This window comes from Acanthochromis polyacanthus, chromosome 7 (genome assembly GCF_021347895.1).
Source record: "Acanthochromis polyacanthus isolate Apoly-LR-REF ecotype Palm Island chromosome 7, KAUST_Apoly_ChrSc, whole genome shotgun sequence".
Lineage (NCBI taxonomy): Eukaryota > Metazoa > Chordata > Actinopteri > Pomacentridae > Acanthochromis > Acanthochromis polyacanthus.
This window is the reverse complement of record NC_067119.1, coordinates 24,014,151-24,028,530: the sequence shown is the minus strand read 5'-3', so window position 1 is coordinate 24,028,530 and position 14,380 is coordinate 24,014,151. Positions and strand designations below refer to the sequence as shown.

General features: G+C 42.9%; 1 protein-coding gene across 3 annotated transcripts in view; it reads left to right on the top strand.

Annotated features, from left to right (window-relative positions):
- The window catches only part of kiaa0825 (KIAA0825 ortholog), a 121,654-nt gene that overhangs the window by 46,641 nt on the left and 60,633 nt on the right, over positions 1 to 14,380 (top strand). For 2 of the 3 annotated variants that reach the window (XM_022192622.2, XM_022192630.2), the window contains exons 17-22: positions 1,700 to 1,930; positions 2,020 to 2,324; positions 2,431 to 2,537; positions 4,868 to 5,012; positions 6,811 to 6,966; positions 8,475 to 8,569. In XM_022192622.2, coding sequence (XP_022048314.1) covers positions 1,700 to 1,930; positions 2,020 to 2,324; positions 2,431 to 2,537; positions 4,868 to 5,012; positions 6,811 to 6,966; positions 8,475 to 8,569 — 1,039 coding nt within the window. Of the gene's footprint in view, positions 1 to 1,699; positions 1,931 to 2,019; positions 2,325 to 2,430; positions 2,538 to 4,867; positions 5,013 to 6,810; positions 6,967 to 8,474; positions 8,570 to 14,380 lie in introns of those variants that run through there. The other variant, XM_051950412.1, reaches the window with a different exon arrangement.

Genomic DNA, 14,380 nt, shown 5'->3' with positions numbered 1-14,380 from the left:
AGCAACCCCCATGACCCTAGTGAGGATAAAGCGGTGTATAGAGAATGGATGGAATGGTTGGACAGCAGGAATGTCAGCCAGAGCTGTTGCTTGTGCATTGAATGTTCATTTCTCTACCATAAGCCGCCTCCAAAGGCATTTCAGAGAATTTGGCAGTACATCCAACCAGCCTCACAACCGCAGACTACGTGTAACCACACCAGCCCAGGACCTCCACATCCAGCATGTTCACCTCCAAGATGGTCTGAGACCAGCCACTCAGACAAAGAATTTCTGCACAAACTGTCAGAAACTGTCTCAGGCAAGCTCATCTGCATGCTCGTCGTCCTCACCGGGGTCTCGACCTGACTCCAGTTCGTCGTCGTAACCGACTTGAGTGGGCAAATGCTCACATTCGATGCCGTCTGGCGCGTTGGAGAGGTGTTCTCTTCACGGATGAATCCCGGTTTACACTGTTCAGGGCAGATGGCAGACGGCGTGTGTGGCATTGTGTGGGTAAGCGGTTTTCTGATGTCAATGTTGTGGATGGAGTGGCCTATGGTGGTGGTGGGGTCATGGTATGGGCAGGCATCTGTTATGGACGAAGAACACAGGTGCATTTTATTGATGCATTTTGAATGCACAGAGATACCGTGAAGAGATCCTGAGGCCCATTGTTGTGCCATACATCCAAGAACATCACCTCATGTTGCAGCAGGATAATGCACGGCCCCATGTTGCAAGGATCTGTACACAATTCTTGAAAGCTGAAAACGTCCCAGTTCTTGCATGGCCAGCATACTCACCGGACATGTTCCCGCCAATATCCAGCAACTTCGCACAGCCATTGAAGAGGAGTGGACTCCCCCCAATAAAACAAAACTGCACCTTTCAGAGTGGCCTTTTATTGTGGGCAGTCTAAGGCACACCTGTGCACTAATCATGGTGTCTAATCAGCATCTTGATATGGCACACCTGTGAGGTGGGATGGATTATCTCAGCAAAGGAGAAGTGCTCACTATCACAGATTTAGACAGATTTGTGAACAATATTTGAGAGAAATGGTGATATTGTGTACGTGGAAGAAGTTATCTTTGAGTTCATCTCATAAAAAATGGGAGCAAAAGTGTTGCGTTTATGTTTTTGTTGAGTGTGGATCAGTGCATCCTGCAGGAAACAAGAGTATACAGTTACGTGGAAGTCATTTTCAGTAAGGTATTTTTTTATAGCAAACTTTTAAATATGTAACTTTGATACTCAGAGATGAGTTTTTAGGGGTTTAATCAACAGCCATATAGGGACTTCAACAGATCATCAGAAATTGCAAACATGTCCAATGTTGCATTTGTTCTGACACAAGATAGAAGATTATTGAGAAGCACAGAAACATATAAAGCAGCATTCCTCTCCTCTCCTCCATCCAAGTTGGTCCACTTTTTAACACAGTGAGGTAATTTCTCTCCACTTTAGCAGTATACAGCCAAAAATGTTCAACATCTTGGAGAATTTCAGTATGATTCCACGACCGAAGCACCGCTCAATGTAAACTGATAGGAAAGTTCAATAGGTGCAAAAAGCCTGCAGACACCCTATCAAAGAATGTGCAGATAGGTTACAGCCAGACGTAGATTTTTTTCTCTTGCATTTTTCAAATTTGAGAAAATTCTTGAGGTCTTAGATCCCTAAATTTGAGCGCCACTTTATTTGTCACTTTTGTCAGACACAACACAGGGAGTCCCTGTACTGATCAGCTGTGTCCGAGCGATAGTCACCAAGTCCACCAACAGCCTCCTGGTACATCTGGTCTCCATGGTGTTGGGTTGGCAGGCCACAGAGGAGCCCAGTGGATCCTTGTTCAAGCGCAATGTGCCAGAGAGTGTCCTGTCTAAAATACCTAAGGACTGGCACTACACACCACTGAATCCAAGGAGAAAGGAGCCGGGCAATAAGAGTATGTACAGGCTGGGTGTCACATTTTCAAGACTATTCCCAAGAAATTTAAGGTTTCTTTCTAAAACTAACGTTTCTTTCTCCTTCCAGCCATCATATCCTTAGCAATTCAAGCATTGTCCTTCATTTTCACCAACCTGCCCTTGGCCGTAGCATCCTTGCCTCTCTCCATCCGCTTCCTCTTCCAAGTAGCAGAGAAGTACCTCTCCCAGCATGCCCGGCAGCTGCGCTCAGTGGGCCCGTTGCTCTGGGCCCTGCTGGGCTGTCTGATCCAGGACCTGGAGGACCCAGACACACTAGAACAGACGAGTGGTGTGGCTCTGGATCGTGGGGCAAAGGACAGTTTATCCTTACTGGCAGAGTGCCTACAGGCTGCCATGGGCATTCAGCAAAAGGTAAAAGCTGCGATTTATTATTCTATTCTGGTATGGTATGTACACGTATATGTTTGTCTGTATCCTTTCAATATATTGATAGTTGATTTGATGTGTGTCATGACAGGGTGTTCCCAAACCCACAGTGCACAAAGTATTGCAGGCCTTGGAGGAAAAAAGGCCCAAGTGGATAAATTTGCAGCTGCAGAAAGCTCGCAAACTCTGCTCAGACAGGTGAGAGGTCAACTGTGAGGATTTAGCAAGAGGTCAAGGTCAGACTGATTCAGACAGTAACTTATTTTAATCGTTCTGTGCATTCAGAAAAGGGCCATTTGTTCATTATACATCATTAATCCCAGTTGAAAATTTATGTAAGCCTTCAATAAAAAAAAGAGTAATCATGTTATTGAGAGCATTTTTACAGTAAAGGGACAATTTTAGAAAATCAGTTTCCCAATATATACATTCTGGGATTTATCAATAATAAGATGGCTGATGAGGGTTGATAGTTTGATGAAGGGGGAGGTTAAACTGATCAAACTGACTGATGGTGCATTTAGCTTTTTGACATTTAAAATAGATACTGAATAAAACACTGAACACAATGCAACTTAAATATGTCTTTTTAATTGAACATTTAAATCTTGATGTATCGTATCATCAAGATCGTTTTTCTTTGAAAGGCTCCATAAGTGAAATCAATGAATCTCACATGTGTTTGTTGTGGTAAATGATGGCCATGCCGTCTGAGTGGACTGCAGACTGGAGTGATGGGAAAACAGCTTTCATTTTGGGCTGATCTGTGACCTTTGGCTTTGCGTTTTGTAGCTCGTTCCCAGAAATGGTGTCTCTGGTCGCTCACTTCATCATAACAAACTCTGGATGCATCCATCCTCATAAAAAAGGTGATTCAGTGGCGTAACAATTTTTTAAAATATGAAATAAATAAAAACACTGAGTGGATTATGGCCAGTTCTAGGAAATGATGTCTGTTACAGTGACAGGAAGAGAGCATGAGGGGGAGAGAGAAAAAAAAGAGATGAGACGGGGCGGTGGAGGGGTGGTGAGGGGTGGAGTGGAAAAGTGAAAGAAGAGTGATTATGTATCACCTGTCGGAGGCATTCAGTGGGATCATTACTATTCATTAAACTAACCTTCACAGGGAAGTGACGCCTGGCTTGTAAACAATCAGAATACAGTGTCAGAAAGAGAGAGAGAGAGAGAGAGAGTCGTGGATTTAATAACTCCAAAAACAACTGGCACTTCTCTCATTGGCATCTCACACACACACACATATGCAGAGTAAACCCCTTTTCAAAGAATATTTGCCCCTTGTTCAAGCCCTCCTCTCTTCCTTCATCCCACTTTCCCTGTTTCCTCTCCCAACTGTAACCCCCCTCGCCACAGCACCCACCTTGTCTTTGCAAAGTAATTTGTAGAGGAGAAGATTATTGTTCTCCATCATGGTGACCCTGGCTGGGCTGACGGGATGCATACACAGATGAAGATGAATGCAGTTATTCCTTGGCGGAGGTCTGCCTCTTTCAGGGCACATTGGCCCTAATGACATGATTGATAGGCTGTCCCAAATCCGGAGGGGCCCTCATTAATCACCCCGCTGACTGAATCCAATCATCTGCTTCACCTGCACAGTGATGGACAGGAAAGGATACAGCGCAGGTGCTGACACGGATGCACAGCCACCATCGGCGACAACACTACCGCCAGGCCGGCAGGCAAAAGAATGAGGCGATGTATATGGACGAGACGGGACTCCTCTTCTTTTGCCACTCTCAATGTCAAACAGCCAATGGCTGGCTGACAGGAGACACAGTTTCTGCCACCTTATAATTACAAAGGGAAGGATAGAGGGAGAGAGAAAGAGAGAGGGAACAATGACAGGAAGTGTATGTGAAGGAGAAGATTTGATGGACGGTAGTGTGATATCCATCCATACAGGAAGGGCAGGAAAATGATGCGGGCGCCTGCCAGGGTTGGCGACCGTACATGCATGAGGACCTTGACATACAATTACACACACACACCGTACATGCTCAAAAACACACACACACCAATCACTTTGGTGCAGCAGAATCCTTTGGTCAAAATGTCCAACGTATCTCATGAATTGTAATGAAAACAGTGAGAATTATTTTGTTACTGAACCCTTAATAATTTGTTTGTATTTCTCACTCATTTTCACCCAGCCTTGACTGAACTGTGTGATTTTCAGATATTGCAGTAGAATGTAATTTCTTTCCTCACCAAAAATTACATTTTAAGTTCATTTGCCCTCTGGAGTGAATGATTTGTCTAGAAAGTGAAAAAAAATAAATCTTTGTTAACTCATTCTGTTAATTTTCTGGTATATAGCAAATTCCAAATTTCAAGTCAAATTCCTCTCTAGACTAGAAAATACTTCCTCTACCCAGAGGTGGAATTCACATGTGAGCTGACACTCTCCCTGTTCCTGTTTCTTCTCCTCTCTGTTTCCCCGCTTTGTGTTTTGTCTTTGTGTTTTCTCTCCCATCTTCTCCTCTTCCCCATCTCTGATTCTCTCTCAGCGTATTTGAGCAAGGAAGGGAGAGAGGAGTTGCTGCGGCTGAACTGACTGAGCAGAAAATAGGCCTGATGCTGCTGGAGGTCTGCCACAAAGCAGGTGGCAGCAACTACCTGAGGCAGATCTATCACATCATCCAAGGCAATGAGGTAGGGAAGCACTCGCTCTCCCCAGCAATTAGGTGGCTGCTGGCCTGAGGCCGCAGGCTGTTCAGGAGGGGGAGACAGAGGGAAGAAGGCTGCTGCTTGTGTGCAGTCTGCTTGTTCTGATCTTATGTTGTTCAGGTGACCTCAAGGGTGCAAACCTACAGTGATTTTTCTGTGTTATACACTCACCACATGTAGAGGAGAGGGAGCCACATGGAGTTACCAGATTCAGTCTAAAACTCTTTGGAGGAGATCTGAGTGAGAAAGAACAGTCATTCTTTTTAAAACTGAAGTGGAAGTTGTTTTTTTTAAGCTGACGTCACTTGAAAAAAGTACCTATTCTCTAGAAAATGCTCACATTAATTTCAGTTAATGTAACATAGAGAGAGAGGGGGGAAGAAGGGGAGAGAGAAAGTTTTAGTGGCATTTTCCCACAGTACACAGTTGGTAAAACAAGTGCTTTAAAGTTTTCATAGACTCTGAAAATAAATTAAATGTAAAAGCACATAGAAGTAGTTATGTTTAGCAGTTCAGGAGGTTCCATAACAAGTAGGAGAGTTCATATTTCTTTTAAAGTGGAAATCAAACTGAAACATCCTCCTCCTAATTATACAATATATTTATTCATGACAAGACATACGCTATTCTATACAGTGATAATATTAACCACAAGATATGATTGGAAATAGTTAATCTACTATTAACAAATTCCACGAAAGGATTAAGACTAACAATGTGGTAGACCATTTCTCTTTATTTTTTGACTTCTTGACCCTTTGACAGCCCAGCTTTATGTCTGTCAATTACGAGTGTGGACATAAATCTTGAAAAATAATCATTTCTTCCAGGAAAGCTACATAAGTTAATTAAAAGAGTGGACACTGTCATTTATAGAAAATCACTCAAACATGGCTGAAGAGTGTCTTTGTTGGGAACTGCTATCAGCAGAGTTTCTGCGAAGGATGCTACATTTAGGATCAGCCATATACATCATTTGCTCTTGAAGTAATCCATAAACAGCTACTGCTCTGCGTGCTAATTTGATAGTGTGAATGGGATTCCCAAGAATGGTCTCAGTTCCCCTCCTGGCAGCTCCAGCATCTCTACCCAGTCAAGGTCAAGGCAAGAGCATGCAGGTCAGGGACAGACTGGGCTGGTGTTGAGGTGGAGCGAGAGGAGGTTCAGAGGCCATGTCAAGCTGACGGATGGGAATATAGTGGATTCACACCAGGATGCCCATGTACGCCTGAGCACACACATGAAGACATACTGTACATAGACTCATTACTTTATACCCTTGCAGTACACCTGTACTATGTAACCAGAGCAAAGGTTGCAGAAATAGGATTAGAAAGTGTACTGATGATCTGAAAACCTCTTTTCTTTACTTCTATCCATCGACATAATATCTCATTTCACTCTGTGCAGTCATAACTGAACTTCTAAACAGCTCTGATTAATTGGGAAAAATGTGACTGAAGACCATTATTCCTTATATATGCTTGTCTAGTAAAGAGGCAGTATGAGTATCTGAACTTAAGGAAGTTGTGCTTTCAGGGGTTCAGTCAAACTGGGCATTAGAAGAAATGTTCAACATCATTATTAATGTTCCAGATATCGGTATGCTGACTGTCATAGAGTATGCTCTGCCCTTTGAATGTGAATATTGTAGGTTTATTTGTACATATCTTTTTGGTTGTTTTGTAGTGGTCTTTGTTTGCTAGTATTTCTTGTCAGTCTTATCAGTCTTGTCTGTCTCCTTTGTTCCTTTCTCCCCTTGCATCTCCCCTACATCATACAGGAGCTACTGATGTCTAAACTGAGTGTAAACACAGACTTGCCAAATGATCCTCCGCACTTGGTGAACTTTGACCTCGGCTCTCGCAGTCATGTTGATGCTGCCCATTTCAACCCTCTGCACCAGTTTGACCACATTGGCAAGAAGAAGCTGGATCAGGTTAGTGAAGCCGTGTTAGGGATAATCATGGTTTATTCAGGTAGTAAAAAATATATTTATTCCTTATTTCAGCTCCATGAAATGTCTTTGATATTCCAGCAATTGTTCAAGTGAGCTTCTTCAAGTTTTTTTTATGACTTTGTGCTGTGTAGGTGTACTTGTGACATGCAGAGTGTCATTTTAACTTTAACCAAGGCCAGAGGCTTAATGTTGAAGGTTAGGAGCTGTTTGAGTCTCTAGTGAACTGGATACTGTGGCTGTCTCTGAAGCTGTCAGGTCTTTCTGGGGCTTGGCTTTCCTATTCCCAATAGGTCGCTGCCTTTTCCAAGTAGGAGTTAGGCTGGCAGGAAGAAAAGAACGCTGAAAAGGTGAAAAGCTGAAAGAAGTTCTCTTTTTCATAAAGAAATGAGGAATGTTAAAGGAGAATGCGGGCTTGAAGTGCACTTCTTTGGGGCTTTGAACCATTTACCCTCTTATCCCAAACTTATCCCCATGAGTGCCACCGTGATGTTCATTTAATTGTAGATTTTCTTTTCTCCATAAAGGGGTTAAGTCTAGCTGCAGGTAGCTGAGGTTCACTGTGAGAATAGTCAACTTCCCCCCTTTTTCTCTCCTACTATCAAGGGAAATACTGTTGACATCACACAAAGCAATAAACAAAGGTATTTCCTCAAGATATGCTTGTGTGTCTACTTTTTAAAAAATGGATCAGATGTATTTATACATTTGTGATCCCTTACAATGTTGCAGTGTTGTCGCAATTGTTTTTCAAGAACAGACACATTTTAATCCTAAGTCTTGGACTGTTTTCGGCTTATCACAGGAGGCTGCATAGCTTTGCATAGAAACACCCTATTAAGAGAATGATTAAAATGCCTTCTCCGCTTCAGGTGCCTGTGTTGTTTGTCAAATAAAATGGAGGGAGGAGGGAAAAAAAGTTACATCCATCAATCACCTATGAGGAAGAAGCAGAGGGGGATTGGATGGATTGATGGAACGAGTGGAGTTCTCCTCCTTTTGTCAATAAAACTCAGCCTGGAGTTAAGAGTGACATTTTTGCAATCAAAGCAATCTGATTTTTATTTGCTTTCCCAATATGGTGATAGTGCCAAGTGTGTTTGTCCGTGTGCGCATGTGTGTGTGTTTAAGAAAAAGAGAGGGAGTGTAAGACATGGAGAGGGAGAAAAGGAGAAAGGGGGGGTTGGCGGGGTGCCACTGAAGATAGAAAGAAAAAAAAGGCATAGCAAGAAGAGTAACGACTCCCTCCAAAAATTGATTTATCTTTCTATAAATGATGGCTACATCCCCCCAAATGGATTTATAAATTAATTGCTGTCTTATTGGAATAAAAACCTTCTTGTGCGGACATGATTGATCGCCTGATGTCGGTGGCCTGCGCTGGAGACCCCCCTCCTCCTTTGTTAGTGGGTCCCAGCTGGAGCGGTAATGCACTGATGGTATTAACCCTGATTAATAACTAACAATACGCTATCCTCATACATCAACAGAGTGCCGTGGTCGACTGGGCATGGGACTGGCCGAGGCTGCTGCCAGCCTATCAGGGCATGAGTCAGGTCACCTTCAAAAGTCTGCTGGCCAACAGGTAAAATATTTCACTTGTTACATATACGCATGTGTCTTTTGGTGTTTCAATTTTGTGCTCTTTTTGTGACATAAAGCTTCCAAAATCAGTGGTATCAAGTAGTTCTTTATCAGTGGTTTAAACTTCAATTCTGTCCATTGTGGTTTCTGTCATGAAGGCTGAGCTGTTGAAAAACTCTTTGGAAAGAAGATATTGGAGTGTTATAGTGTGCAGTGTGTGCTTAATCATAAAACCCTGTCTTTGGCACGGGTAATTGAGCTATGCCTGTTCACTGGGTACTTTTGAGACCTTCAGACTGATGCTGAAGTAGTTAAAGATGGATAAAGACTTGCCGGCTCAGATCGTGGTGTCACCTGAAGTTTTTTTTCTTTCGCCCAAGTCCACCACTCTTGTCCCATCCTCCTCTCATCCCCCTTCCCTCCCCCCCCTGTTCTGCTCTGCAACAGGCATAAATATTTATGCAGGTATGTGACACATATTAGATTGCAATACTTCAGGCTGTTCCCTGTTCTCCATTCACAGCTGTCACGCTGCCAGCTATCAGGGAGCTATGGGGCTACTGCACCTTGTCTCCACGCCTACGCCCAATCCATTCTAAATCACTGCCATTGTAACACGCACACACCTTTCTAACAAAGGGCAAGCTCTGCATCTGCCAAGGACACAGGCCTAATAAGGGTGAAGTACGCAGCTCGGTGCTGTGCTGTGACGAGCTTTGTCGCCGTCATGCCTCTGCCCCCCCCTCCCTCCTTCTCACACCCACATACACATACTCCATTCTTCCTCCCCTTATGTGCTGCTTTGTTGCATGTTAAAACAGATACTGTCATTGCTTGACTGAGCCAAATTAGTGTTTGGGCATTCATGAACAGAAATTGAATGAAGCGGATATGAAGTCAGATAGGAAGAGACAGAGAGAGATTGGACTTTCTGTTTGAGATTGAGAGTGACGTGGAGAGAGAGAGTAGTCAATTCTGACACGGAACCAAAAAAGTATCAAGGCGGATGAGAGTGGGAGTGGGAGGGGGTAAAGGTTATATAATTCACCCTAATCTCACAATATCAAAGTGTCTGAGATTCTGTCATTTGCCTCATTAGCCTCTCTTTGTTGGGCCAGAGGAGCAGATTTCATGGAGGATTTGGAGAATGGCTTTGGTTCTGCCTGAGTCGCTCACACAGAGCGGGAAGTTACTTTCATGGCTGGCGACATGTAAACTGTCAAAGTTTTCCTCAGATCCATCTCTGACTCAAAAATATCTCTCTTGCTATAGAGGGCCATTCGCGGGATAAGCACACTGATGTCTGATCCAGTGATCCATTTGTTAGCAGAGATAAGAATAACGCTTTCTGCATAACCACAGGCTGAAGTGCCCTCGGCTGTTTTCACATAGGCTTCACAACAATTACTCTTTTACTGCCTCCAGTTTCTAGACAAACAACTGCATTGTGTATCTCACACACTTGATGGTATTACTAGTAATGTCCCCCCATACTCTACAAAAACATCTATCACTGTGACCTTGTGATGAGCTGCATTTTCTATCTTATAAGTTTCAGTCTCCTTGAATGACTTCCCTTTTCCTGTACACAGCCAATATTTTTTTTTCTTTTTTTCCTGCTCCCCGAACTGTGTGAGTTAGCAGTGTGGCCCACTGGCCTCCTATATATTGTTATAGTGGCAGGACAGTTATTGTGCCCAGGGTTTATATCACATTCTAATGGAGCAAGGCTATGAGTTAAGGGCGGTAGGCTTTTAAACCAGGGCTGTTAAATCACTGTTCAGATGACTTCATTAGCAGAGCAGGACACATGCTGGGACACTTGTGCCTGCACACACACGCTCTCACTCACACACATATACATACACTTTCACCCTGCTACCTTGACGGTGTAACATCGTGGCCAGACAGGAGGGAGAGTGGATTTATACAGGTGTGTGTGTCCTTCTTTGTCACCTGTCACTTCAGCTCCCACAGCATGATGGCTCATCCATCATCTGCAGATTGAGCTTTTCAGCAGAAACCAGACTGATTAATACTGCCGTAAGACCCCCAGGGTTGACTGGCTGACTGGCTGACCTGGCTTCCTGGCGGGCTGGTGGTTTGAGTGGGTAGATGGATGACTTGTGTGTGTGCTAACTTTTTAGCCGGCTTTTTTTGCCAGCTAAAAAGTGACTGGATTTGTGATGTGCCTTTTGATTTGTATGACAGATGTAAGAAGTAGCAATTAGTGGAAAAGCTTGCCGGATTAATGATAGGCTAAATTATATTTTGTTGAAATGGCTGAGAGGCTGACCAACCTGTTGGTTGTTGGCCTGCTTTGATCAATGTCAGGTCTCAAAATGGATTACAGTTTTAGTGATGAACTGACTGACTGAGAGGATAACTGGGTGACTGTTTGCTGGCACTCCCAGCCTAGTTCTATCTACATTACCATGTCCTAAGTTGAATCTGCAGCTATATGTATTGTCTTTTATTCCTTTTCTATATTTTCTATAGAGATGTTTTTCAATAACCTTTTTACTTTTTTGTTTTCTTTGTCCTTACGTTTAACACATTCCTTTCCCCAACTTCACCTTTTTCGTCTCTGTTAATACTTAAATCATGCCACGTAGCTTATTTGATAGATATTTCTTTGAAGCTGACTTATGAAAGGAGTATGCAATAGGAATAGCACATCATATATCATTCAAAAATCAGATTCCATGAGCAGACTTCAACAGGTCTACAGTATATTTCAGATTTATATCATTGACTCACCCTTTCTATCACAGGCCTTTAGCTGTTGTAAAGCAAAGTTCCTTGAAATGCCAAAATTCTTAATATGTACTTGACATTTCCTCTTCAACTAATTGCACACAATAGGTTGGTGTTAATTGCCATGATCTACCGATTTGAAATGTGCCCACATTGCCTCTGTCTTTGACTTCAAGTTATGAGCCACACTTTGTTGTAGAGGCATAGAGTTAAAGTGCTAAATGATTCAAATGAGACTGAATAGTTTCTCTTCAGCTAATGATCTACAAATTGATAGTGCATCTGCTTTGTCCTTGGTTACCCCTTGAAATTCTCTTTAGTGTAACTTTGTCTCAGCATACTTTTGTACAAAACAGTCAAAAGCAACTTAACACCTTTGTAGGTTGAAATTAATGGCAGCAGTGCTGACCCTTCACTTTCTCCTCTGACTGTGATTGTGTTACAAGGCCTTTATGTGCTGTAGTCTTTTATGTCATTTTTCTTTTCCATCCAAGAAAAATAAAACAAATCTTTGAAAAAGTGTGGAGTACTGCCACAGATGAAAGTCACGTTTTAAGTGTCATCTGCCAAGGTGACTTTTTGATACCATTTCCTTGTGCCTGCATGTCAGGGAAGGTCCTCTGACCTGGCTGATAAGGGGTAGCCAAGTATGAGAGATGAAGCTTCATGTGTCACAGGGCGTTCTTCCACTCCATCATAAGGGCCTAATATCATCCAAGGACATTCATGCTCTGATCTACTGGTTCTACTCCTCCAGATAACCTTACTTGCATGTAATGTGCGTGGAACAACATGAAGACTTTACGCTTTGACTGGCAGTAAATTTTAAGTTAGATATGCTGTGACTTCTGCTATTTTCACAGCTGATTTTCTGAGTAAGCACTCGTTCCCATGATTTTATTACACACACATTGACAGTAAAAAGAGCACTAGTAGCATTGACCCATAGATTTGGTAGCTTAATATGGTAAGCTACAATGTAACTACTGAACACTAAAGCATTTCATCTGCATTGTCTCATTGTTTCTGTTACCCCTCAGGTCCATAACAATAGCAGTTTGTGGAAAAATGCCAGTCTGTGGCATTCTCTTGCTTGAGCGGCTCCTTAAATTGCGGCGATAGACGCTTGTGCTTTCAGGAAGTGGGCAATCGCCATCTGTTCCTGGGTGCTGCCATATGGCGGGCCTTTTTCTCAGGGAATAAAATAAAAACAAATATGTCAGAATGTTCGTCTTCCTCCACGGACGCTGATCAACCTGGGGAGAAGCTGGATCTCAGTGTGTCTGGATTAATGGTCTTACTTTACGCTTCAGGGAATGAGGGAGTGTGTGTTCATGGTTGGCGTGGCTCTGTCTATGTATGTGTGAGTACATGTGCCTTTTTTGTGAGCACATGCACACACTAATGTGCATTTATGTACCTGGAAGTATTTCTGAAATCATTTATCTGACTTAAAGGGGGATGTTACCATACCATTTTGAGCAGTTGGTTGCCCTAGTCTTGGAAGCATTAAACAACACAGGAGAAAAGAGCTTCAAGGTTAGCCAGAGTGACATTTCATGGCTGCTGCTGCCAAAGAAACAAGAAGAAATGCTCTCAAGCCATCATCACACTCTCCATCGTGCGAGGCCAGGAATTCAAAAGACTTGTCACTTTTGAAAATCAGGAGAGTGTGATGTGTCATTGAGGAAGGGCTTCTTTCTTCTCTCGTCGATCCCCTTGTGTGTCCCCTCCACTGACTGACAGCTAGGGATGGGAGTTTGTGTTGGTGGAGACAGAATACATCTTTTGTCTGCTTGGTTATACATGGTGTGTTTTGTCTTCGCTACCCCTGGACAGCACTGACACATTGAGGTTTTCATTAGCCGTAAGCAGGTGGCGGAGGAGAGGGACGCGCTTGCTTCCATCCCTGCCTGTGTGCGTCTGCATCTGCACTGCACCAACTTGTATACTGTAAGCATATCATGGAGGGCGTACATGTGTCTGCCTGCATGTGTGTGAATGTTCACTATTACATTTTAGTGTGTATGATACTTGGAGGTTTGCTCCAAAGGCGAATAAATCAGTGATGCCTGGGATAAGGCCGTGGCCCCTCCTCAAGCTGCACAGACAAGCTGAGAGGCTCATTAATCAAACGGCCAGTCACAGATGTGATGGCTTCCACACAAACCGCCAGCAGACTGTGAAAGTCACATCCAACAGAGTCAACTGTCAGCCAGGCAGGCAGGCTGCACTTTTCCTCTCCCCCTCTCTCTCTTTCACCTCTGTTGTATTTATCTCTCACTCTCCCTTTACCTCCTCTCACCTCCAGCATGATGCCTCAGTGTGATACATCTGAAATATTTGTCTTGTCCCTCTAAAAACGATCTCGAGGGTCGAGGAATATCCATCTTCTCAGAGAGTGGTCATGGTCAAACCATTCTAGAGACACAAGACATCAGTCATTGCTGCACATTGCTTCTTACTCAGTGGTTACAGCATTGGAATGCTAACTTTTTTCTCTGACCTGTGCTATCAGGTTCCTCTTGTAACTCACATAAATCCTAATTTATGCAACGTATGATTCTGCTTTAGTAAAGTCAAGGAATATGTTTGTGTGAAGTATAAATAATGGAAATGACGGGTAGGCAATACCTACTGCTAAGTGTGTCCAGCTCTAAGTCTATACACTGATACAGTAAGAATATCTTTACTTGTGATTTCCACTTTTCCCATGTCATTCATATTATTATTTCACATACTATTTTCCCATCTCCACTCCCACTGGGTTAAAATTAGTTACAATTGCTCACAATTATTTCAATAATATCACTAATAACTGACATAATTATCAGTGCATAGTGTTCATGGCACAAGGCGAGCTGCTCAACAGGATTATGTGGTTATCCCTTGAGTATTGTCAACTTACTGCACCTGACCTCTCCAATTCCACTCTTAAAAATCGTACTTTCAGATAATTTCATAATATAAATAGCAACCTGTGTGATTGTTCCAACTTGAAACCTCGAATGGATAAATAGTTGGAGAGATTCTAATGCCAGAGCTAAATGAAAAT